This window comes from Microplitis demolitor, chromosome 4, assembly GCF_026212275.2.
Source record: "Microplitis demolitor isolate Queensland-Clemson2020A chromosome 4, iyMicDemo2.1a, whole genome shotgun sequence".
NCBI classification, from domain to species: Eukaryota; Metazoa; Arthropoda; class Insecta; order Hymenoptera; family Braconidae; genus Microplitis; species Microplitis demolitor.
Window position 1 is genome coordinate 3,703,177 of NC_068548.1, and position 26,510 is coordinate 3,729,686.

At 29.5% G+C, this 26,510-nt stretch overlaps 1 protein-coding gene and 1 long non-coding RNA gene across 4 annotated transcripts in view; one reads left to right on the forward strand and one right to left on the reverse strand.

Moving 5' to 3' along the window:
• LOC103574876 (suppressor of lurcher protein 1) overlaps window positions 1–26,510 on the forward strand; it is a 331,756-nt gene that overhangs the window by 150,288 nt on the left and 154,958 nt on the right. For all 3 annotated transcript variants that reach the window (XM_014442139.2, XM_053738735.1, XM_053738733.1), the window contains exons 5-6: window positions 15,709–15,865; window positions 16,057–16,116. In XM_014442139.2, the coding sequence (XP_014297625.2) occupies window positions 15,709–15,865; window positions 16,057–16,116 (217 nt within the window). The remainder of the gene's footprint in view (window positions 1–15,708; window positions 15,866–16,056; window positions 16,117–26,510) is intronic.
• The window catches only part of LOC128667662 (uncharacterized), a 77,361-nt gene that overhangs the window by 41,854 nt on the left and 8,997 nt on the right, over window positions 1–26,510 (reverse strand). The window lies entirely within an intron of this gene.

Genomic DNA, 26,510 nt, shown 5'->3' on the forward strand with positions numbered 1-26,510 from the left:
GCATCAGCGCAAACTTTTCTTCTCAGTGTATATTTTTTCCATTGTTGGCAATAACTCAACACGTTTATCTACGTACTTTTGCATCAATAGACATAAAGTTGGCTAATTTAATTGCACATTTAACTGAGTATAAAATTTTACACTGGTATTATATAGCATTTATACTAATAGATGCTAAATACATATAAATACTTAAGCTGTGAAACTGAAATTGTTTGTGAGAAAATTTTGTTAAGAGGCTCACGTCTGTGATTCCAATGCTCTCAAGTGTCTCGTCCTTAAGCTCCTCTAAAAGGCAGCTTGAGACAGAAATGCAAGTGGTAAAGCTTCTTATAAACCGAACTATAGAAAAAAATTAAATAAATTTATAGTTCATATTCTTTTTTGCATGAAAAAAAAAACTATATAAAATCATCTATTTGGTATTTTTCCCGAGCTCCATAAGCTTTTGATCTTCCTAGCTTTGACATTAATCATAACGATAGTAACTGAAGGGTACTGACATCAAATAACTAGAGATCCCAAGTCAGACAACTCTAAATAAAAAAAAATAGTTTGAAAATACCATTTTTAATGGAAAAAAATATTTAATTTCCGGTTGTTGTGTTTTAGATAACCAGAAACGAGAGAAAAAGGTGCAGAGAATTGAATTATTTTTTTGGTTTTCGTTTTTTATTCGCAAGTTTTATCTGCACCTTTTTTGCTGTCAGGTAGTTCAAAGAGTCAGCGTATAATAAATATTTATCTCTGATAATTTTTCTTTTTTTTTTTTTTTTTAATTAAATTTTAATTATACGTGGAATTGAAATATAAGGGAAGAAATAATTTAGAATTTTTATTTTGAGAAATTTAATTTAATAGCATAGGAGTAGATTCAGATCATATGATAAAAACTTTAAATTTAGTCACAAGAATCGACTGTCGCTCAGTTTTCTTTTATAGATCTTTACTCTGTTTAGCGGTTGATTGAAGAAGTCATATAATTTCCGGTATGGTAGAGTATTTTTATGTATCCATGGGAGAAAGTAGAGACAGATAAAGAAAGAGAGAGAAAAAAGTCATTTTTCGATACTTGTGGGAGGAAAAATGACTGAACTGTAGTCGGTCAGAAACCATATACTTTCCCCTATCAAATATCACTCGGAAATCAGACTTTCACAGCTGGTACACTCTAAACCCATCTGTATTACAAGTGTATTATTTTAACACACATCGAATGTGTTCCACACCGAAAAAAAATATTGTTGTAATAGCAATACCTTTAGGTTATAGTAACCATCTAAAGTTTTGAAAATCGTAGATTGTTAATATAGCAATACTTTATTTGCGTAAAGGATAGATTGCTATTTTACCATGCAGTGTTTCGTTAAATATACTATCTAGATAGATGGATGCTACAGCAATACGTATTGCTATATTAACAATGCGGAATGTTATGATAGCAATCTATAGGAATCGTTAAAACCACAATACCAAGTATAGGGAACATAACCAAAGAATATAGTTAAGTTGACAATACTTTTATTTAAAATCAAAGATAGTTAATGCAACATTCAAGTATTGCCAAGTTAACGATACATTTCGTTATGACAACTATCTACCATTAGCAATACTTTAGATGGTTACAATAACCACATTTTTTCTTTTCAGTGCATACTAAAGGTCAGAAGTAAATCTGTATTTTTTTGCAGTCACTTAAAATTCGTTCTACGGTGTGTTAAATATCTATAAAACTAGTGCACATGTTTCGTGCACAAGCGCACGTGTGTTATTTTTTTATGTACTTATTTTAATGTATACTGTCAACTGTGTATATTTTTATGCTTTGAGCTCCTAGCCAATCACGTTACGAACAGTTTGGCTTTACATATTTATCAGTTCTTTTATAGTATAGGGATTATAGATATGGCAGCCTTGGAATCAAACCAATTTCGGTCTTCTCTTTACTAAACAAAGATGTAATTGGTACTAATATTATGGTATGCTCCTAATTTTGAACAGAATTTCGACACTCGGGTATCTGCAACCATCGCTTACGGCTTATAAGCCAATCGATATATTGCCGAAACCCAATCTCGCTACGTAATATAGTATACTATTATTTGTTGACATTCTGATGAATTATTATGTTTTGCTTACATCTGATCCGCTCATATCTACAATGCGGAACTACGATGATTTCATGAAGCACAGTTTATATTGAAATAGAACAGCTATAACTTAATAAAATACATTTTCCAACCCCAATACTATTTCATTAAAAATCTACATGAGTTTGCCCCATAATCTTTTTGTTTGATGTGATTTCGATTGCAACTGTTTCTTTCATCTGTTGAAGAATCTGTTAAGAGATTATCATTAGGGGTCGTTTTCATGAAACGCACGTTCACAAATATCGTTGTAGAATAGAATTAAATGGCCAGAATTCTTTTTTTATCGTTAATAATAATCATGAACCATTATACTTGATCCCAACTTCAGAATCTTTATCATCAAAGTTTATTTCATTGTCATCACTTGTAGGTTATTGCTTGAACATGATAAATTCCTGGGACTGGTTTTGCTTTTTAATATCTTTTTCCTTAGATTATTGACGCCATTTTTGTTTCTGTAACTTTGCATCGAAAGTGATCGGTCGTAAAAGGTATGTTGGAGAAGAATTCGTATCTATCACTAGTTGTTAAAGTATTTAAAACCGGAAATATTCAATTTGTTTTGATTTCGAAAGCTTTTATACGTGGCAGACATGTAATGTGATAGTGCAAACTCTTATATTTTATTACAGAAAAGACTGTTCTTCTGATATTGATAAAGAATGATCTATATTAATTCATTACGAGATAAAAACTAATGATCACCATTGAAAAGTCATTACTGTTTTATTAGCAATCATTAGTACTCTGACTAATGAATCTTGCAACACTATTAAAGTCATTAGTGTTGAATAGTCTTTTATGACTGATCGTTAGTAGTCTCGTTAGTAAGTCTACAACAGTATTGAAAGTGATACCATTACCGATCATATTCCAAATAAAAAAAACTCTGACTTTGAAATTTGATATTTAACCTTGGTATAAATACAGCAAAAATTTAAAAAAAATAGTTTGTGCACAAATGTCATAGTTGAAATGCCTGTTAAGCCAGTCGAAATAAGCCCATTTAAATTCAATGCGAATTAACGGGTTGTAACTGATCAGTTTCTGCCCCAGAAATGACAATGCCTTGTTTCTGCCTGCTGCATTAGCTTTTAACTTTATTTCAGCCCTGCCAAAATGGAATGAGTTCATTTTAAGCTTCAGAATAATCACATGTCATTTTAACCATCCAAGTTGACAGTTGAATTTGTAGATCCATTGGTCTTTCTATACATCGTTTTAGTTCTCTTCACATTTTCAACCTTCAAGCGTCAATCCAGGTAATTATTAAAAATACAGTATATAGCACAGAACAGAACATGATTTCAGACTTACTGTAATGTCAGCTCTCAATCACTCTTGAAATCATCTTGTTATATATATATCATATGATTTCATTATTTTTCATTATTTCCTATAACGTTGCTTTGTCATTAGATTAAAATCACTTTGATTCTCCTAAACTACAGTCTTGTGTGCCATAGAGTCGTTCTAATAGCAGTAGTTAATAATAATTATTAATTATCCAAATTAAGGCTTACATTGATCAAAGGTAGATTAGAATTCTGGCTCACGTGATCAAATGTTTAATAGATCAATTTCGAATATTACAGCCTCAAGCACATTTCCTCTGAGTTTGAAGCTTACCCACACTTTTAAGAATTCCTCACTATTACGGAAAGGAGTGAATGGTAATTTTTCCAATGTAACATGGAAATCATTACTATGCAATATGAGACAGGACCATTCTCGTATGACTTTGATTCCTATGCAGCAAAGTAATATAGTTTAAGTTCGTTACAAACAACCGTCAGGGATAAGAGAACAAATTCTTGGAAATATGCGAGATTTAGGCTCTACCTCTAGTAGATTTGGTTTTTTTTGCAAGTCGCTCATAGTAAGTAATGATTTACATTACATGACAAGTGAGTGAAGCTTATAACGAGTATCAACACATGAAATTTAAGCACCTGAAGAATGGCCGAATTTCAAAGCCGTAACGAAAAGCGCGATAAGGGAAGTTGCTTATGATCTTGGACTGCATTTGCCACTGCATGGTTACTGAAATGCATGGTAGATAATACCAGAAAAATGGTCATCACTTTCATCCTACATAGTAAAGTTTACCATTTTTTTGTAAAACAGGTTTGATTACCATTCCGTTGTCTCCATGTAGAATTAAATATTTAAATATCGTAAGTAAAACATAAAAATGTAACTTAGGAAAAAATATATGGAGAAAAATAAGGGTTAGAAAAACTTGAAGATGGCTTAGAAAACACGATGTGAGTTTACCGCTCTAGTAAAATAGTAATTTATATTTTCACTTTCTGCGTGAGGTAAAAGAATGTCAAGAATATTTTACGGGTTACTTTCGTTGGATATGGACAAATAAGTGCACATATATTTCCTGTCGTGTTTGTCATATTCAACTTAAATAGCACAGAGTATTTCTGAAGTAAAAAAAAATGTCCTTTAGTGTCTGAATATGATTTCGCTTTGGCAAAAAATTAATTTCAAGTAATTTTTCTTGTGTAGTAAAATTAAGGATTTCCCTTCATTATTTTTTTGTAATAAGAATACCATGTTTTACTTAGTTACGTTCGCTATTGTCATTGTTCATTGAATTACAACACAGTTAAAACAACTATGACATTATTGTACATTTTACAACTATATATTAGTTATCCGAATTGAAGGTAATAGTGGAGGCTTCATTGAACTATGTTCTTCATAGTTCAGAAAGCCATTTTTTTCTCTAAGTGCGGTTATGTTTTTCGGGCGCTTTCTTTACTTATATCTATTTCAAACTTAAAATATTACAGAAGATATAAATAATGAAAGTTAAATAACATAAATAATATCACGTCAACCTCTAGCATAAGTTATGATTATTGTATGAGGGATGAAATACGTCATATGTGAAAGCAAACTTCCGCATCCGTTCTGGTAAAATCTCATAAAGCGTGGAGTTACCGGGTACGTTATCTTCATCCCTTAATCCCTTGATAATTCCGATTTTTAGTTAAAATGAATTTCCATATATTATATATATACATATATATACGACGCGAATATAAAATTTAAAATAATTAACCAATCAATAACACGTGGTAAATAAATCACACAAACCTTTTAGCTCGATTGTTTACACACTTTTGCATTATTATTCCAATGACAATTGGCGTATTGACGAAACTCGATTATGCCGATTGTCCCTTTCACCCTCATTTACTTCTATACCTCCAACAATCCCTAACGACCATTGCTTTCACCTGACCCCTCTGATCCCTCTCCACTCTTATCACATTCCCGAACCAGCATTCACTGTGCAACAAACTGCCCCTACTACTCTATGCGTATTACTTCACATTATTCATTGTATATATACACACCGGCAATGTTATTCCATTATCAAGCTTCGTGCTTGATAATTACGCTGTTAATCGTCAGAGATACCACGGCTATATTATTTATTTATTCATCATAATATTATCCCCTTAATTACCATTTCATTATATTTTTCCAACATTCTTTTTAATGAATACGATTAGTTATACAGTAAATTTAACCGAATATTTTTTAATTATAAAAATTAAATTTATTTTTACATGTAATTGAAGAATATATATATGTATATATATAATATGAAAATTGTAAAAAAAAATATTTCGATATTCATGTATCAATATTTTCGATCAATAGAACACTGCGCACTTATTTGGCAGAAAGTGTGCCACATTTTTTTTTATTTAGTTTGGCATGCGGCACAGAGGTCAAACAATTTTTTTCCGTAGTTTAAATTAAATTTTTCAACGTCAAAAAAAAATCACTAGTGAAAACAAATATTTTTTCTTGTCATTTAAAAACTAAAAAATAACAGAATTCGGTACAAAATAAGTGACAATATTTTGTAAAAAAATTTTGTGTAAAAATTGTCCCGATAAATTTTCACGGCCGTATAGTGTGAAGTAAGGGTGTAAAAAAGGGTGTTTTCCTCGGTACACGGAAAAAACAGAATATTAAAAATTAATAAATAAAAGTAAAAAGTTGAATCTGTTATCAATAATTAGTACTATGATGCGCTTAATGCAAAGTAGTTTACTAATTTTCGTAGATTCCTAAAAACTACCATCAATTATTTCAAAAAGTAAGTAAATATTATTACTTTTAGGTATAATACGTGACTTATCAGTGAAAGTTAATTAATTTATGGCATAATCTATTAAAAAGTAATGATTGGTCAAATTAAGAATTGCTATCTTAGATACGGATTTTTCCAGCCGGAAATTGCAAAAGTTACAAACTTTTATTTTATAAATTCGATATCATTGATCAATTATTAGCTTAAAATATCATTTATACATCCTTATAAATTAATTTACAATATATATGAATCGAATAAGTGGTAAATAATAAAATGAAAAAATAGTATACTAGATACTGATTTTTCGCTCATAAAAATACCGAAAATTTTAAACTCTTATTTTATAAATTCTATCCCATTGACTAGTAATTAATATAAAATGTTATTTATTCGTTATTATAAATTAATTTATTATATACATTTATCGAATAAGTGGTAAGTAATAAAATGCAAAATTCGTATACTAGATCTTTATATATTAATATGTACGTTTACTAATTTTTCGGTTCCTCATTTTTAAAATTTTTTAATGTTCATTTGAATAGTAATAACTATAAATACCAATTTACCGATTCTTTTTCATATTTATTTTAATATACGAAATTACAAATTTTGCTCTCCTATGTGTATCAAATTTTAATATAAATAATAGCCATTTTGTAATATATATGATGATCCTCGTTTAATATTAGCATCGAATAAACTAATTTCAAGTCGAAAATAAACTACAAACTATTAAAATTTTGAGCATCATTTTTTTCCGTGTATCAATTATCCATCCGTGGAATTTTAACGCATTTTAATCTACTTCTTTAAATGTAAATCTACCTGATAAGTGTTATGATTAGTCCAATCAAATTCTCACCCGAAATCAATCGATTTCAATCAAAATTGATAATTGGACATATGAGTATGAATGGATGTAGACAATAATATCTAATTTATTTCTTTGTTATTAATAACGGTTTTGTTATTCCTTTTTAGTATAGTATATATATATAAATAGTGGATCGATTTGATCAGAGCATACAAGTGTAAAGCATGTGAGCAGAAATTGGGTTCAATTAACTCCTGTGCGCTTCAATCAAAAATTATATATGAAATTATAACTATCATACTGTTATTGACGTAATTATCGTGAAATAACGAACAAGCAAGACAAAATAAATTGCTGTATAAAATTATTTCAATGCAGTATAGATAGATATGCTTCGCACATTTATAAATCCATTTTCCGATAATTATTAAAACCACCGTCAGTTTGGTTTTACATAGAAAATACAAACTGTAACGAGTAGCTTTAATTAAAAACATAAATTAAATAACGTTTTAATTAGGATTTATAAAATATTATGGAAAATTCATTTAAATAAATAGAAATTATAAAATATCATTATAATCAAATATATATGTATGTATATATTAAGGGTGTGAGAATGATTTGAACTTACGAATTTTTCGTTCCAAATTGAATATTCATAGTCGATTCAAACTCGAATAGAATAATTTGAACTTTCGAATTATTCGAAAATTTTCGAATGCTTTAAAAAATTTCGAATACTTCGGAAATTTTTGAAGAATTTGCGAATAGTTCAAACAATTCATGAGTTATCGAAATATCGTTGGATTTTCTATTGAATTCCATTACACCGTGTACCAAAATATTCTACTTACGAATACAGTAGGACTTCGTTATAAGACTAGCTCGGAGCTGTAAGGAAAAAAATTCTTAGAATTGAAGTGCCCCCACGATTGTACTTAACAGCGCTTGCGCCCAAACCTCGCTATAAGACTATCGCCGTTTTGCGTTTTATTTATGTATTTGGTTCAACCCTACTCTATTATATAATAAATCTATTTCATATATCATCATAAATAAACAGAATTTCGTCGTTCTTTTCTGTTAATTAATTATGTGATACCACGAAATTTTAAGTTTTCTTTATAAAAATAAATTATTTAATCTACAATCTTTAAGTATGTACATTTTATCTTGATTTTAGTCGTACTGGTTGTTAGTCTTATAGCGAGATTCGGCACAAAACTTTTATTGAGTAGTTGGTGGGGAAAGTGTTCCGAGCGAGTTTTAACAAATTGAGGGGAAGAGTCTTATAACGTGTAGTCTTACAACGAGGTCCTACTATAATATACTTTTTGATTAAAAATCAATTGCCCGGAAAAAACAATTGCTCAATTTCAATGTATGTTTATCACTATCAGTAACTTGAAAAATCTAAATACTAATATTGGCAAGAGATCTTTTCAATTTATTTTGGTTATCATAATTATTAATTTCCGTTTGAAAAAAATTTATAAGAAATACATGCAATATTTTTAAATTCTCTACAAAAAAACTTGGGGAAATTAATTTTGAGAATTTCGAATTATTCAATTCGAATTTTAATATTTTATTCGAACGATATTCGCACACCCCTAGTATATATATAAGTAAGAGATAAAAAAAAATGAATACGAAAAAATATAAAAATTGTAGAAAAATTTTTCCAATTGAATTCAATTGAGTGGCATTACATTGGTCGCACGTATTTTCTCAGTAAGGCTGGCAAATAAGGGATGTACGTATATAGAGTTTGTAGAAGAAAAAGGCGACATAGAAAGGGTTTTGGATTTGAGAAAATACAGGGGTTGGATAAAAGTGAGAAAAAGAGAGAAAGAGGGAACGAATAGATTCGAAGAAGGAAGATCGTTCTATTCACGTATATTCAATGTTCGGTACGCCGCAAGGCACGCCACAATAGGATTACCAACTGCCAGAAGAGAAAGCTTTGGATTCGTACAAAACTTACTATATAATACTTTTCTCTGTTGAGTAAAGACGTCTGTTCTGATAACATAAAAAATATAAAAATAAGAAAAACAAATATATACATTTTTACAATGAGATTTAATTTAAAATAGGACATGAAACTTTTTTTTATAAATTCTGTTAGTAGATTGCACAGAAAAAAAAGTTGAAAAATCGAAGTGTACAGCTCAGCTGTTCGTATTACAGTTAAAAAAAACTAATACTTGAAATGTTAATATAAATGTATCTAGTATACGGAGAAATTATTCTTGTTTGAACTTCTAGGACCATTTTCGCCACCTGACGGACATTGAAATGAACGTATTACAAAAATTTCTATGCCTATATCAAAATTCACAATGTTCATATTATTAATTGCTGTAACAATTGCCAATTTTACTATGGCTACAATAGTTTTCACCATATGTTTATTTCTATTGCCGCCAGGTGGCTAACATGGTCGGGCTTTACTATGACGCCATATATGGTCACATATATTTATACCATAAATGATCATATACATTTATGCATGCACACTATAGTCATATATGATTACATATGATAGGTTTTTCAAGAAATTATAATATGTTACTTTTTAAAATTCAATTTTTTAAATTTACCCGCCATTTCATTAATAACGATTAATCCAGATGTCGCTATACGTTTTTTCATGACTAAGTAAAACTAGTGGCACTGCACGAGGGCTAAAATCATGTCTTTGTCACGCACTATATTTTTCATAATGACCTACGGTAAAACTGAAAATTTGAATGTTCGAAACTAGAAATGAAACTAAGACCATTTGAAAATGATCTAGGCGTGGCTCAAAATACAGGTAGGAAAGAAAGGTAAACTTTTAATGTATATACACATATGTAATAGTGTCGGTCACAAACACCGATATAAATCAAATAAAATGTAAATACTAAAAATAGTTTGATTTATTACCACCAGATGTCATATTCCGTTTGGTTAATTCCCAATAGTGCAAATACTAAGTATTATACTTCGTTAAATCTACAGAAATATGTTTGCTACAAACCCCGAGTCAGTTGATACAGCAGCGAACTTATGCTCAATGCATTGCGTAGTGCATCAAACAGTTGCTGACTATGTATGCATAATAATTATAATTTATCTTCAATTCAAGTAATTGGATACTAAAACTAATTGCTTAATTATCCTATTCCTCAAGCGTATTGTACCAATGAACAACTTCTTATTAATATAAAGTTCAATTTTGTAGAATGAAATGAACATTGTGATAGTGATTGGCATAAAGTTAGTACAGTAGCAGAATCCACCTAGAATTATACATTGGATTAAATTCTATCATTCGTTTGTGACACTAAATTTTTTAAGTTCAAACAAATTTTTAGGTGGGTTTATGCAAATAGAATTTAAGATCTCTATTTGACTTCGAAAGTTTTCATTAAGTGAATTCACTAGAGTTTATGCGTTTAAACAAAGTGTTTAAAGTAGTTACATATTCAAATAAATATTAGTAATTCAGTTTTTTAACTAAAGTACATTTTAAATTTTACAATTAAAGTACGAAATCGAATGAACCATTACTAGACTTGTGCTGAGAACGTGTCATGGGAGGACTTTCCAAATTCACTTGGTGAGTGGGCGCCATTTCAATTTATCTTGAAAAATTAGAATGCCATGAGCTCGAAGAGTGGCTTCACATTCGGAGACGGGACAAGGGGATAATAGCTTATCCTCAACTTGAAGCTGTTGTGAATGAAGAGTCCTACTAGGGTAATAAGGTGAAGTCGCGTCTTATCAACTCTCGAAGCGACCTGGTTACCAGTCCAGGGAATTGGTACCACGAAAGGGCCTTTCCAAGCCCACTTCATCCAGCTTCTTTATTTCCTTCGATGAAAAGAAGTTTAGGCATACAGAGGTATGGACTCCTGGTGGTAAGACGCCACATGTTGATGGGGCTTGTTCTTTAAACATGCCTCTAGGTAACATTCACTTTTGGTCACTTGATTGTCTTTTAGACTATGGGTATTGTCTGGGGCGGCGATAGGGACATCTGCAACGTGTGCATACCCGAAACCGGCTAGGAAACGGCCCCCTCAAAAAGAGGTGAGCATTGAAAGTAACTGGTTTCCGATTAGCTTCGTTACAATAGTCAATCGTAGTTCACTTTGACCAGTCTTTTTATTTTCAGAGATGATTGGTTGATGCTTCAAAGAAATTGGGAAATGTTGGTTGTTGTTGGATTTTACTCATTAATGTAGTATAAACGCATTTGGGACATGTCTACCTTTGATCTCTTGATCATATTAATGAGCTAGAGATCTAGACAGAAAGTAGGAATCCCCAGAGTAAGTGTATCCTCTAGTCGGATGAAGTAACGCCATTTTAGTACTACCTAGCCTAAAAAATAACACTAGAAGTTACGCTAACAAAGAATAGATATTTGTCAGATTCATGAATAAATCGTAAAAGTGAATCAAGAATGCCCGGAAGTATAACGGATGGGTCGACGGTTGGTATATCTTCATGTGAAGAAAATAAAACAATAAAATTACTGAATAAAATGGATTGTGATCCAACCAGTGACTATATTTTCATTCATGCGAAAATTTCATGCTTTCTATGTCACATTGGCGACACTACCTCTGTAAAGTAATGTATTCGAAATATTTTCGTATCCGGGTTAACATACACGCGGTTTTATATTCCCAGGATACATTGCCTTTTTCCTTCCATCTCCTCTCCATCATTCTCCTACTTTACTCTTTCAGTCAAACACTATAACTCTTTATCCTTTGGCCACATCCTCCTAGCTATACTTCCTTTCATCCTTCTACGTTACATGGTAACTTCCACTAGCAAACATAAGACGCGTGAAGACGACGAAAAAAACGAGAAAAAAAAGTAGGAAAAATATATTAAAAAGAAAAATAAAATTTAAGGAGAGAAGGATAAGGATGTACGAGAATGTCAAACACTTTCTTTGCAATCTTGTGACATGACACCAAGTGCTTATATATGTAAAGAAACAGAAACGCTTTTTGCCAATAAAATGACGTGGCACTAATGCACTTTACATTTTAAATCAAGACGGAAAAAAAGTCATAGAGGAAAAAAGTCACGTTAAAAATATAATAATAATCATAATAGCTATGAATTTTTAATGTATAAATGTAGTTTTTCTTAAAAGAAGATATGATATGATGCATTTTTTTCTATTTGCAGAAAAAATTTTACACATTTGTGATGTTTTCAAACATTTGAAATATTTAATGATATCTTTATTATTTTTCACTTTAAAGACGACAAATCCATACTTTGTACTAAGCCTGAGTCAAAAAATTGAACTTCATTTCAATTTCCAATCTAAGTTAAGAAATGAGGCTAAAAAAGTTTAATTGAGGTTCAATGAAGTATCTTAAAAGTGTATTTTCGATCCTCATTTGAACCTCAACTGTGCACTTTTCCCGTTTCTTCACTACAGAGGTTGAAATAAGGCTGAATATAACCTCGTTTGAAGACTTGAGTTTCTACATTCCGAGGCTTTAGAGACTCAAATGAAGCTCAATCTCTTTCTGACTCTAAACACCTCTGCTCTATACATTAGTTCAGTACGTTTATTATTAGTAGTTTTGTCGAGTAAAAAAAATGAGATTTTTATGAAACTATAATTGGTCATAAGGTTCGATTAGGGTTAATTTTGAGACCAAACGTGAGACCAACAATGTGAAGCCAGGGAAGTTGAAATGAGGATCAAAGTGGCTTGCGGTGGTTCAAATGAGGCTCTACCGGTTATAGAAGTTTCCACTAAGGTTCAGTTTTTGGATTCTGGAGGCTACGTTACTCGAAATTACAGTTGGTTGAATCAAAGCGCTATTATTTCTCGATTGCACAAGTCATTTATAATCGTTAAATCTTAACTCACAAAACTATTCATCACTTACAGCATAGGGTTGTACAGAAGAGATTAAAAATATCAATGAATAGTATTTGCCGCTATTTTTGTTTTCTATTTGTCACTAACTCTGGTTTACAGTGACAGTTAATCTTTATAGATGTAGGATGAGTAGAAAAGAAATTAAAAGAAGGATTCGATTCGGCTTGGTAGTTCTACCAGTTGGAATTAAGGTTTGCAATGCAAGATAGGTAATACTTACTTCTTTGTAAGCATTCGCGTGACTTGAATTTAAAGAACTGGGGTGAGCTATTTCGTAAAATAGCTGTTTTATTTTTTTCGATAACGAGAGTTTGCTTAATTTGATGAGTTTTACTTGATCTTGGACAGTTTTGTTATCGACTCACGAAATGAGTATTAGTGTGTTTCGAAAATGTTTAGTTTATGGATAAGAAATCTTACGACATAAAAGAAAATACATTTCTCGGCTTTTGTAGGTGAAATAGTTAAAAAAATGCAGATAGTAAGAGAAATCTTAAAATACATTCTAATCTCGTTATAAGCAACTGTGAGGGACTGTAGAAAAAAAATTCTTGGAAAATTGCAAGAACGAGTGTCAAGACATGAAAGACTAAGCGAGCTTTAAAGTCGTAACGAAAAGCGTGATAGGGGGAGGAGTGTCACTTTTAAAGAGATTGCTTACATCGAGTTTGAACTGTACAGTTTTTTGTTATTTCCGGAAATAAAATAGTGAATTTTTAATACAGTCAAGGTTTCATCGACATAAATCTATTATAAAATTGATAAATATATAAAATATACTTCTTTGTGTCAGTCATATCTATTTATGTATTTCAGATGCTGAAATATTAAGTTCAGAATGTCTGGATTAAATGGTAATTAGAGCAGCAATATAAATTTTTAAATACCAAATGGAATAACGCTGTATGCATCAATGTTGAGAAGTAAAAATGGAAGCTATATAAATGACATTTGAGATTTAATTATGCATTATTGTGAAATCGATCAATACTTGGCTAGTTGAGCTACTTCATATGATTGGTGAAAATTTTATAATTTATTTAAATTATTGAAATCAAACAATGATTATGAATTCATGGTTATTCAATTATCTAGTGTGAAAAAGTTGAATCTTCTGCATTCTCATGAATAAACGTTTCAAGGCTTAGTAGTCAATCCTCTAAAGCGACTGACGCTCCCAGTTCTGACACTACGCGGTGACCATCGGATATAATTCTCTCTGGCTTCTACGAACTCCTCCTCGAATATGTTTCCAGCGGTACGTAGACAGGAAATCCATTGTACCCAGGTTGAATTTATCTTCTTCTCTTGGACAGTGACGTCAAAAAATAAGCTCTCTTCAGAAGCTTTACCGTAGGCGCAACCGCACCACATTTAATCGAAGTTAAGTAGTTTCGGACTTGGTTGTAAACCCACTGAGCTATCAAATCTAAAGGATCCTCTTGATACAGGATAATCAAGAGTACTCTGAAGCGTCTTTTGTACGGGAAAAAATGTATGGCAACCATTCCTATTAAGTTAGGAAGTCAGTCTCATACCACAATAACGAAATTGCTCTACAGATGACAGTCACTACCACAAAAATAGTTGTAGCATTAACCTGTCAAATAGAAATCTAACCTAAACAACAGGGGATTTCTTCCTGTGATGTACAGTAAAAAGTAACAGAATTTCAAGTTTTCGAAAAAAAGTGGAAATGGTTACCGAAGCATGGAAAAGCATACAATAGTACTAATCAATTATAGCGGAGTCACCGATTTCGAAAGCGATTTCTTTTAAAGTTTTAACGCCCATTACTTGTGGAATCGTTGCCTCACTCATTTCGAGTATACACGCGTCGCAAGTTATCTGTTTTTATCACAATATAATCAAATAGCATAATCAACATGAGGGAATAGCGAACTTGAGCTCATTATTGGCGTTTCCTTAGGATCGATATGATGCTTTGCATGTGTGACCAAACCACTATGACTCCATTCCCACAGAATTCTGGAATTTGGTTTCCCTTAGTCGAATTAATGTATTATCCCATGTAACAATTCCATGTATTGGTCGACATACCACGTGGGTAAGAAGGGTGGTTTCTTCCCCTGCCTTCCTCAGAAGACGACCAGAAATACAATACTTCAGTTTGCTTTTCAAAAATGTGTAAAAATAATCAAATAAATGTAACCTTCAATGTTACTATGGTATTATTTACCATTTTCCCCGTAATGTGGTTCTCAAAGACCGTGTGTGGTTGGGAACTAAGGGTAGGAAAATTTCTCGGCTTGAATAAGAAACTGGTGCTTACTAAAAATCAAACAAAAGTAGACATTTATATTTTTATTCGCTGCGTGAGCTGAAAGTGTGAAGAGAATTTAACGCTGATTCTCATCGGTTGTAGATAAACAAGGGCGCATGAATCCCTGTTGCTTAGGATTTCCATATATATTTTGAAAAACGATTATTGACATTATTTTTAAATACAGATGTTTTTATAGCACGGTAAGCTTTTAGAAGCATTTGTATGCAAATGTTGATTGACGTCAACACCAATTTTTGAGCAGGGATCTTTGAAAGACTATTTATCATAAAATTTATTTTTATTTAAGAACTTTTGATGAACTCGGTAAACGAATAAACGATACGAAGTATGAAATGTCTAATTTGTAATCAATTATTAAGAGTGAGAATTTTTTTATGTTTTTAGGTTTATTCAGAACAAGTGGTCAACTATTGCCCGGAACAATGTGTGATCATCAATTCATAAGTTCACAAATATCTAAACAACATGGACGTTTTTATTCTCCGCATTATCCATCGTCATATCCAAAAAATGTCCGATGTACATATTTATTCCGTGCAAGGTAATTATTATAGACTACTGTCAGTTTAGGAAATAGAATTATATGTTACACCAAAAAATAAATGGTAGAAATTTTCAACTTGGCTATTTAGGCATAAATTTATCAAATAGCCTAACGGATCTGAAATAAGATGCATCTTTTGCAATTATGCGATATTGCAGTATCACAATAAAGATTTCTACTTGTTACAGATTAAAAGAACGTATTCGTGTAGTCTTTGAAGAAGTATCATTACAAAAAGGTGACTTGAGGTAAGTTTGACTAAAATAATAAAAAATAAGGTTAGAATAGAATTAGATTACTAAATTGAAAAAATTAAGGTCTCAGAAGTTTATTTGAGGTTAAGTTTCTGGGCGAAATATTTATGAAAGTATCAATGGGGTTGAGGAATCAAAATGATATTAGATTCTGGTCAAAGATAAATATAATGAAAGGGGGCGAGAAATTCATAGCAAGTTGTGAAGGTTTAAAGGAAGCTCACGCGGACATTCATCTGATTGATTATTTTCGATTCTTTTATTTTCTTTCTATTTTGTTGTATCATACTATCTATTTTCGGATTAGAATACAGAATCTACTTTTCCGTTCCGGGTTGAGCTTGATGACACTTTATTTATTTTAATGTGTACATGGAAAACTAGGGTAATTAAGTAAAAATAGTTTTAAAAAGTATTGATTACGCAGTGATAATAATAGCAAACAAGATCGATTTGAAAAAAGTTTAATTTAAATTTAGTGACACGATGAAAATCTTTAGGAGTTGTAAGATGACCTAGTGTGAATAAAGCTGATAAAAATGAATTTCACATCTCAAGTATTGAATCTTGGATACGATTTAATCGAAATAAAAGCTGCGACACTTTCAATGATATTCAATTAATGAAGTGAACGGAAATAGAATGACGAAAAGTTGAGCTAAAGAAATAGGTTTTGCCGAATTAAAGTACATAAAAAAATTGTAGACTTTACAGAAACTGATTGTTGCGACTTTTTTTTTTTCTTTTTTTTTTCTTCATCTTGATATAGTTTTATTTTTATAGAAGCATTTGTACTGGTTCAATTAGAAATAAATTTGATCAAATAATTTTACAGCCAAGTTAAATATGTACTTTTTATTTATCACTGTTTGAACAGTTTCATTTATTTACTTTCAATTTATTCATTTGAGAAGAAATTGATTTGAACTTTTTTTTTTAATATATATTTATAAGTCGTTAATGATCAAAGATAGAAATTATTTACGGAAAAATGTGCAGTAATGATAATATACTATATTATATATGTTATGTTCTTTCATATTTTACATTGGATATAATGAAAATTTGGTAATAAAAATCTGTATGTTTTAAAATTGACTTTAATTTCAGTGCATGCTTTAAAAAAATCTAAAATTACTATTTTGATATTATGTACAGACATTATTTTTATCTCTAATTTTTTGAAAATTTTTGGAGTACAAAAAAGTCATACGACTTTTATCTTTCTATCAAAATTTTTTCTCTTCCTACGGAAAATTTATCAAATGCAGATAATTTTAAAATTCTTGCCCGTCCTCTTAAAATTCATAACTAAAAGTTATATTTCCAGGTCATATACTTTTTAGATAGTATTATTTGCCGTAACACGAAAACAGAAAAAAAAAATGTTTATAAAATTTTATAAATTCCTGAGCTACTTCTTGAATTTGAGTTTTTGAACTCAAACTTAGTGGTAACATTTTTTTTAACCATATCCTAACTTTTCAAAAGATGAGAGCGGGAAAAACAAAACCCAAATTTGTTAAATCATTCTAATGTTTAAAAGCTGCGATTGTAATCAAATCTTATTTATCATGATAAGATTGAATAAATTCAATTAACTTTTTTTTTCAACGGATGAAAAATTTTCTCAACAATATGCATCCTTAAATGGCGCAGATTTAAAAAAAAGCTTAACTTTATATTCGTTAGCTGTCTAAATAAAAAAATACTTTCGTCATCTAACCAATGAGCTTAGCAAGATACTATAGACAAAACCGGTCATTTATAAAAATAATATCCGTCAAGGTATTTAATCATGGGTTTATAAACTATTAAATTATAGCAGAAATATCTGGTTTCTATTTACAATAACTCGTTCATCCCTCAGATAATGGATTCAAAATGAAATTTTTCTATCTGTAAACTAATCCGATAGGCTTTTATTGAATTTCTTTTACTTTATTCAAAATTATTATTATTTTATAATGAAGTGTACGTAGTTGCATTCGTTATAGAGTTTAAGGGACAAATACTAAAAGAAGATAAAGGTATTCACATTTCCATGAATAATATTTCTGAATAACATTAAAAATACGTATTTCCTCATTTTACATTACTACATTATTTATTTTCTCTTTCAATTTTTATTTTTCATCAGAATTTTCTATATTCTTTCGTATTTATTCTTTAGAGTCGTTAGGTTATACAAATAACCTGAAAATTGAGTTGATATCATTAGGAAAAGTCGAAATGAGAAAATTATAAGGTGAAGTTGTGTATAAACTAGAAAAATTCAAAAGAAATAAAAAATGAGAGTAGTATTGAAGTGAAATTGTTTGAGTACAATGATAACAAACTTAAATTAAAATTTTAACAAATTCATAAATTTATGCAAACACCTGGCAAAGAAAATTTTTTACCCTGTATACTGATTTTCTAAAGTACACGGAGAGAAAAGAATAGCTCTGATTCCTATGCTAGAATGGTAACCATTACTATGTTAGATAGAAACGGTTTTTGTGAAAATCCTGAATTATTTTGCTGAGAAAAATCTTTAGAATTGTGGCAAAAATATGAGTGGTAGCTCATTCGATGCGGAATCAAATTTTAAGCAAGATGCGTTTTTTACTTTTTTTTATTTATCAAAATTTAAATTTTTTATCAACAAAAAACAAAATCAAAATACAGAATCTTAGCTTTTGATTAATAACTCAATAACTATAAGCGATGTCGAAAATCTAAGAAAAGATCCTTAAAGAGGAGGAAAGTTCTGAAAAAAAGTCTCGACTCCCTGAATTTTAGCTCTATAAATAATAATTTTTATTTAATATTGAAAATGAGGTTTTCCGCGCGGTTGCTGTCACATGGCGTGTCGAGGTTAGAGTAAGACAGCAGCCGCGCGGATAATTATCAAAAAGTATTGAAAATTAAGCCTATAAAAAATTTTTTTTCAGAAACGTATGAAATTTAAATATTATTATATTGAGCACTACCTTTTTCATAGATTTGACTGATCTATAGTAACGAGAATTTGAAAATTTCTAAAACAACTATTTCTGAATACTTTATTTATAAAGTCAATAAAATTCCTATACAATAAAAATTTAAATTTTACGCACTTCCCCGGCGCTTAAAAAACCCGAACATGTCCGGGAAAATCATGACGGGTGGCAACTCTAAACTCTATTACTCTTCAAAAATCTTTTTTTTCCGCGTATAAATGTTAGAGTAACCTCAATTAATTTCTGATATTATAATAAGCATATTGCAGTAAAATGGTACAACTAATTACGATATCGAATTTCAAACAATTTACGATAATAACATTATGCTGAGCATTGTTTATTATCAACCAACCATCAAATGTCAAGTGCAAACTAATTTAGCTACAATGCTTCCATGGCCTCTAATTCCATGTTCCCGCTCCTTCAATTCTACCGTGATTTTTTAATGCAAGTTGCCTGAAGCGTATTTTCAAAACATAATCTCTTATGTCAACAATATTTAATTAGTATCACGGTTAGTTAATATTAAACAAGGAAGCGAGGAAAAATCAAATTTAGTAATTATTGATGTATGAAGTTTAATGCTTGTGCAAATAACACTGGAACCATCGTCAAAATTTATAATTACTGCTTTGGTAATTATCGAAACTAAATTAACTGTGTCGACATTACATAAACGTTGATTTATTGTATTAAGAAACTTTTATCGACATTATGAATAGTGCGAATAATGTTTCAATCGAATCGGATATTGCTACTCGATTGGAAATTTAAATGGAATAATTTCAATTTTTGAACTAGGGGAAGAGAAGCAAAGCGGGATACTATGGTTCCGAGGACTCAAATACGCTAAATTTTTTTGTTTTTGATGATGTGCAAAGTAAATAAACAAAAATTTCAGTTTCTGTTGAAACAAAAAATTTTTCACTTTGGCGGGCAAAATGGGGTATCCCCTAAAAAAGGCGAAAAAAAAAATTTCTTTATATTAAATAAAATTGATCAAATTAAATTTGTTTGTGAGACATTTACATAAAACAACATTACATTTTACACAATTATTGGGTGCAAAAGAAGAAAAAAAAATTTTACTAGTTTTTATCATAAATCAGGAGCTATCAACATTTTTTGACTGAAACTCCATTTTTGAAAAAGTTTAACAAAAAATATTCAAAATAATACTCAATTATGTTTACCAAGGTGATTTTGGAATGTTTAAAAAACATTTAAAAAATAAAATTTTTTTCTATAAAATTTTGGAGGTACCCTGTTTTACCTTCCCTACTCCCTTCCCCTATTTCATATAAAAGAAATAAGTTCCAAAAATGTTCTAAAAAAGATCATAATAGTGAATTTCCAAATTAAAGACAATTCTAAACTTTAAGTTGATCATTTTTTAATTTAAAAAAAATTTTAAAGTAGAAACGTTTTCAAATTTCGAACCTCGTTTTTGAAAAGTTTTTATATAAAGTCAAAAACCGACCATAATTGGTTTATCTTTTTTTTTTTGGAAACATTTTTCAAACCAAAAAAACTTTGAAATCGAATGATTTTCGCTTGAAAATTTTAGAAAAACGTTTCCAAAAAATAATTAGTTGAAAATTATTTTTTTTACTCGTGAATATTTTCAAAGTTTTAAAAATGATCAACTAAAAATTCAGAATTGTCTCAAATTTGGAAGTTCAGTAACGAATTTTTTTGGAATATTTTTAAAATAATTTTTTTTTCCCGAGATTTACCATTTTCGACCTATTCGCCAGTTTTTGAATTATTTGATTTAAATTGAAATATATATATTTTTTTACTGCCTGAATATTTACTACACCAGGGAAATTCATTGATAGAATTATTGAAAAATTTAACCGTACAAAGTAAAACACGGAAAGTAATGAATAATGTTTTTATTTTTCACGGAGCGTGACCCACTACTTTGTGAGATGTCGTTTTTCTTTCGGCGTTTTATATCTACTCACTGTGAAAATCCATAGAAATTCAACCAAGAGGAAAATTCAATCGACTATAACAAGAGTAAATAAGTCGATTTAATACAATATTTAGTTATGTTAAGTGTGCAAACAGCTATTTAAGATATTCGGGCTGTCATCAAATCTACGATTCCGACAAAAGTAATGTTTTTATAAAATATATACTATTTAATGCATATATATAGTGTGATACATATATTAAATGCTGATATTGTTAAATTCTGCTAAATTATGAGAAAAACTAATTCCAATAAACCGTAATTAATTTATAAACAGATTGTGAAACTCGATATCATCACCAAACTTGTATCAATAATCGATGAATTCACTCTTGAAATTCGGGGGCTATTCCAGAATGTTTGAGAGAACTTTAAATTTACTCAGTATTACAACATAAACACAGACGCACACACTTATAGAGTGGTACTGTATAGGTTCATAGGTTCGAAATGCCAAACTTTATATCGAAAAACTACAAAGCCATGAATTATCAGTTCACGACTACGATCTTATTATTAGTAACGATTTCTTAAGAAAAGTTATAAACTAAACTTTTTCCTATACTTCAAATCTATTGTTAATGTTATATTAAATTAGGCAGACCTATGCAGTTTCTCTTCAATGATTTACGACATTACCATCAAACTTTATTTCCATTGTAAAAAACCAACCCGTATGAAAATAACATATATGGTAAAAATATATGATAAATATCAGAGAATATATGTGGCCAATTTAACTATATTTTTTATATTAAAAAATATCATATTCATCTTATACGAGTCCGTATATGTTCAGCATATATAAAATATATATGTCAATCATATACAAAAAATATATTTTTATCATACATAAAAATATATATTTCTACCATATATAGAAACATATATTTATATTGTGTATGGAAAAAAAAAGTTTTTTATTCGCATGACCAACTCCAATTAAATTAGATCTAAATTTTAATATACTCTTTAAATTCCAGATAAAATTTTCAAAATTAGTTAATTTGATGCGAATATATAATATACCCATATACGTATACATACACCGAATAAAATATATGCTTAAATATAACAAAGAAAATATATGGTGACATATATAATATAAATTGTATGCTACTTTTTATATTTTTTGAATATAAAAGGAAATATATCAATACAATATATTATCAGGTAAATGTAAATATAGCTTCATATAAAAAACATATAAGTAACATATATGGGATACATATATTTACTACTGCATATAATTTTATATTAAATCGGCCAAAATCTCTATATGATTTTTTATAATATACAATTCAATATATCATATATTTTTTTGTTGCAAACATATATGATTTTATATATTTTAACCATGTATTGTTTTTTCACACGGGAAATGAATTCAAATTTGAAACTTCATCATTATTGCACACTTCAAGCGCGAAGCTCCTTCGGGCCCTCTATGCTCGCCTCAAACGATTAGTGACTTCTTGAAGTATATATTTTTCGATTTTCTGTATTTGTTCATAAGCTTCATTAGAATTCATGGATTTTATTATGCTTCATATTAAAATAACTATAAGGGAACATCATTCTTGATAAAGCTTTCTAAAACTCGAAATATTTTAACCGTTATAGCGTTACTTTTTTTTATACCTGGTATCGGAGCTCAAGCTTTTTTTTACGTCACTCAAGTAACGTAAAATGAAGATCACGGTTAAGCTCATGAATTTTTTTTTATTATTATGTTCGTAAGAATATTTTATGAACTATATTTTTAGTTGTATTATGTCTTTTTTTACCGACAAAAAAAAAAAATATAAATATAAACATTTTGTGTTGAAGTTTTTTTTTCGTATCTAAAATGTTGATATAATAAACATCTTCTTAAGAATTTATAAAGTTTGTGACAACAAATTATGATCTTGTAAAAAAGTTAAAAAAAGGTTGAAATAAATACGAATTTAGCTTCAACGGGCTGATAGGAAAATTGATATGATCCTAACAAAATTTCACACACCCAAAACTCATCAGCATAAATTGATTATCATTCAACAGATAATTCTTCGTTTTAATTTTTTTCGCTCTTACTTTATTAAATTATGCTTTGATTTTTAATCCCAAAGTTATTTTATTATAAAATCCATCTACAGTCCAGGTAAAACTGTTCAGAGAACTAAGTTAATTAATGCAAAAATAATCGAGGAAAAAAAGAAGACAACAAAAAATAACTTTGATGAAATTTCTTTAAAACTTCAAGAGTTGCTGATTGAACAGTAAAAAGTATAAAGAGGAATCAAAAACTATTGACATTTCTTTGTCACCTTAAAAGCTTCAGTAGTCTTAGAAAAGCTCTAGTACTCATACTTTATTCAATATATCTATATTGAGAACACTCCATACTTCTAACGTAACTCTACAAGCTATCACCTCAATTTGTTTTTTTCTCTCTTCTTCATTCCATCTTATGTTTTTCAACTGTATTTGTCACTTTCTCATTCGCTTTTTTTATTATTTTTCACTTGCTGTCGTTTTCTCGATCTTTTGAACTGCAACGTGGACTTTTTCTTTAAAACTTTTCGCAACCACTTCATCCCTCATCGTTATACTTACCACCTCAGCAAAGTGCTCAGTTGAAGTTTCAATATGTGTCATTTAAGACAAAGAATTTTTTTTTCTTGTCATTTCTTCTTCATTGTGAAATAATCATTTATCAAATGAACTATTAAATTTGGAAATTTTTTTTTCCCAATGAGTTTAATTAAATTTTTTATGAGCAAAATTGAGGGCGATATAAAGACTGAGAAAATAATATCAATGTTAAGGGTGTGAAAATAATTTAAATCTTTTTTTAATTATTTTCAATCTTTCGAATTTTACATGAGATAGAAAAAACTCAGTAATCGAAATTTGAACCGAATATTCCGAATCGAAAACTAACGAATAATTCGAAGTTCAATCAAATTAGTCGAAGACGAGTAATTCAAATTTGAATTCAATAATCTGTAAATTTACGAATAATTTAAATTTGAATCGAATAATTGCAAAATTGATGAATAATTCAAAAACTAATCAAGTTTTTGAAAACTGAAAAATTAATTCGAATTTGAAGGAATAATTTGAATATATAGGGGAAGAGAGAAGGGAGGGGGGGCAAAATGGGCCCTCAAAATTTTAAGTGACCTCCCCTTTCCCTTATTAGGGAAGAGTGGGGCAAAATGGGCTGACATTTATATTACATATAAGCCCTCATTTCTTAAGGAGCCTATTTTGCCCCCCCCCCCCTCTACCCCACGAATAATTTGAAAACTTAAAAATGATTCGATTTTGAATGGAATAAATTAAAAAGTGACTAAAAACATGAAAACGGATGAATTTTTAGCTATATCGAATTTGTCAGAAAACAGATTCTATCAACTGTGGAAAATTACAAGATTTTCACCAGATAACGTCTAAACTGGAAAATATAAGTTGGAGAAGTCTAAAGTAGAGTACGTCAGATGTCAGATTGCTTTGCTGATGAGCGCGCCAGTACAATGAGATAAAACTGTTACCTTAGGATAAGATTATATGCTCATAATTTTGATTCGAGGTAACTTGGATATCTTTCAAAAAGTTGGATTGACTGAATGCATGATTTTGAATCTTAATCACAACTAAAAATTTTTTGAACGTTCTTAGATATTTAATATTCCAAGAGAATAAGTATTAGAAGTACACATAGTGAGTAAAGAACTTTATCTATTTATATGAATAAAACTATGTCTTCGGGAAAAAGACATGATTGATGTAATGATATCATAACCTTTATTTATTTTGAAAAATCATTTCAATTAATATTTTAACATAAACATATTAAAAAATGTTTCATTTTTAAATTTGATTTGCGGTCTGTCAAACTGGGGTTACTGTCTAAAGGTTAATAACCTTTATGTTATATGTAATATCGTAGTTGCTGATTATAAGCGCTCATTGGCATACGTTTTGAGTATGTGTCACAACATAAATATTTCCGAAATTTCTAAAACCTATAAACGACCATATAAATTAATTCTTGAAAAATCAATTTTTAAGCATCGGTCGAAAAAAAGTATCTCTTTCGGCTGAATAAACAATAGTATTGTTTACATTATCGATAAATTTTCCATATTTAAAAAATACTATTTTAATGGAAACTAAAAATTTAATAAAAACTTAATTCTCATTGGACTTATGTGTGACACGAGAAAGTCCTTAAATCAGTAAAAAGCTCGTAATTAAAACAGAAGTGTCTGACGTCTAGAGAATCAAATTAGGAACAAATCCTATTTAAGACAAAGAAACAACTTCACTCTGTGAAATGAGCGTGTAAACATGAAACACGCTAATACCAGAACTCTTTCTCTCTCTCTCTCTCTCTCTCTCTCTCTCTCTCTCTCTCTCTCTCTCTCTCTCTCTCACTGGCTCTTTTCCTTTATAAACTTTTACACCATTACATCATCTTATTTCCTCTCATTTACGTCAAATTACTTTTCAAATAAGACTTCTTACTATTACTATCTATATTTGATTCCAATCGCAATTAAAAAAAAAAAAAAACTGTTTCATTAATATGACGAAATTGGAACTGTTAAAAATTTTACTTGAAATTCAAAATAATTAGCTTCAATTCGTCGACAAGTTGAAATCAATCAAAAATATAAAATCTTAATATCATTATATATTGAATCACTCAAATACTTTAGTATTAGGTCAATTAAAATTTTCGAGTTATAAATATCATAAAATATAAAATGACAATATATATTAATTTATAATATCCGAATAATTATTTTTTTTTTGTTTATAAATTAATCAATTTGAAACGCCATAATTTTGGCCGGCCATAATTAAAGTAAATGTTGGATTGAATTTTTATTTTTTTTAAATTGAAATTGACCTAAAATTAATTAATAATATCAGAAAAGGTCTTCAGAAGTCATCTTTATAAAAATATGAAATTTTTTTATGATAATATATATTGCATGAGTTTTAGTTACGATTCAATGTAAATTAATCAGTAAAAAACTTTGTAGCGAAAGTAAAACACAAGCCGGTTTTTATAGTTTGAAATGCTACAATATGTTTACTCATCATAAAAACTAATTTGTGCTCAAAGAGCTCAAGGAACATGTTACTGGACGACGAACGAGCCCGTTGCTTTTTCATATAAAAATTCATGAATAACTCAGAACGCTTCACTATTTGTTGTTAAAAAAAAAAAAAAATAAATACATAACTTTGATGTTTTTATTTTTAAAAAGGTCCCCGGCTGCACAAAAGTTAATTCAAGTAACATATCGTCGTCTTCAGAAGTAAACCTTTTGACTCTAATTTTTTTTTTTTAATTATACAGAAACATAAAATGTAAAACAAGTTTTTTACCCTTGAAAAAAAAATTGAACACGTAAAATATG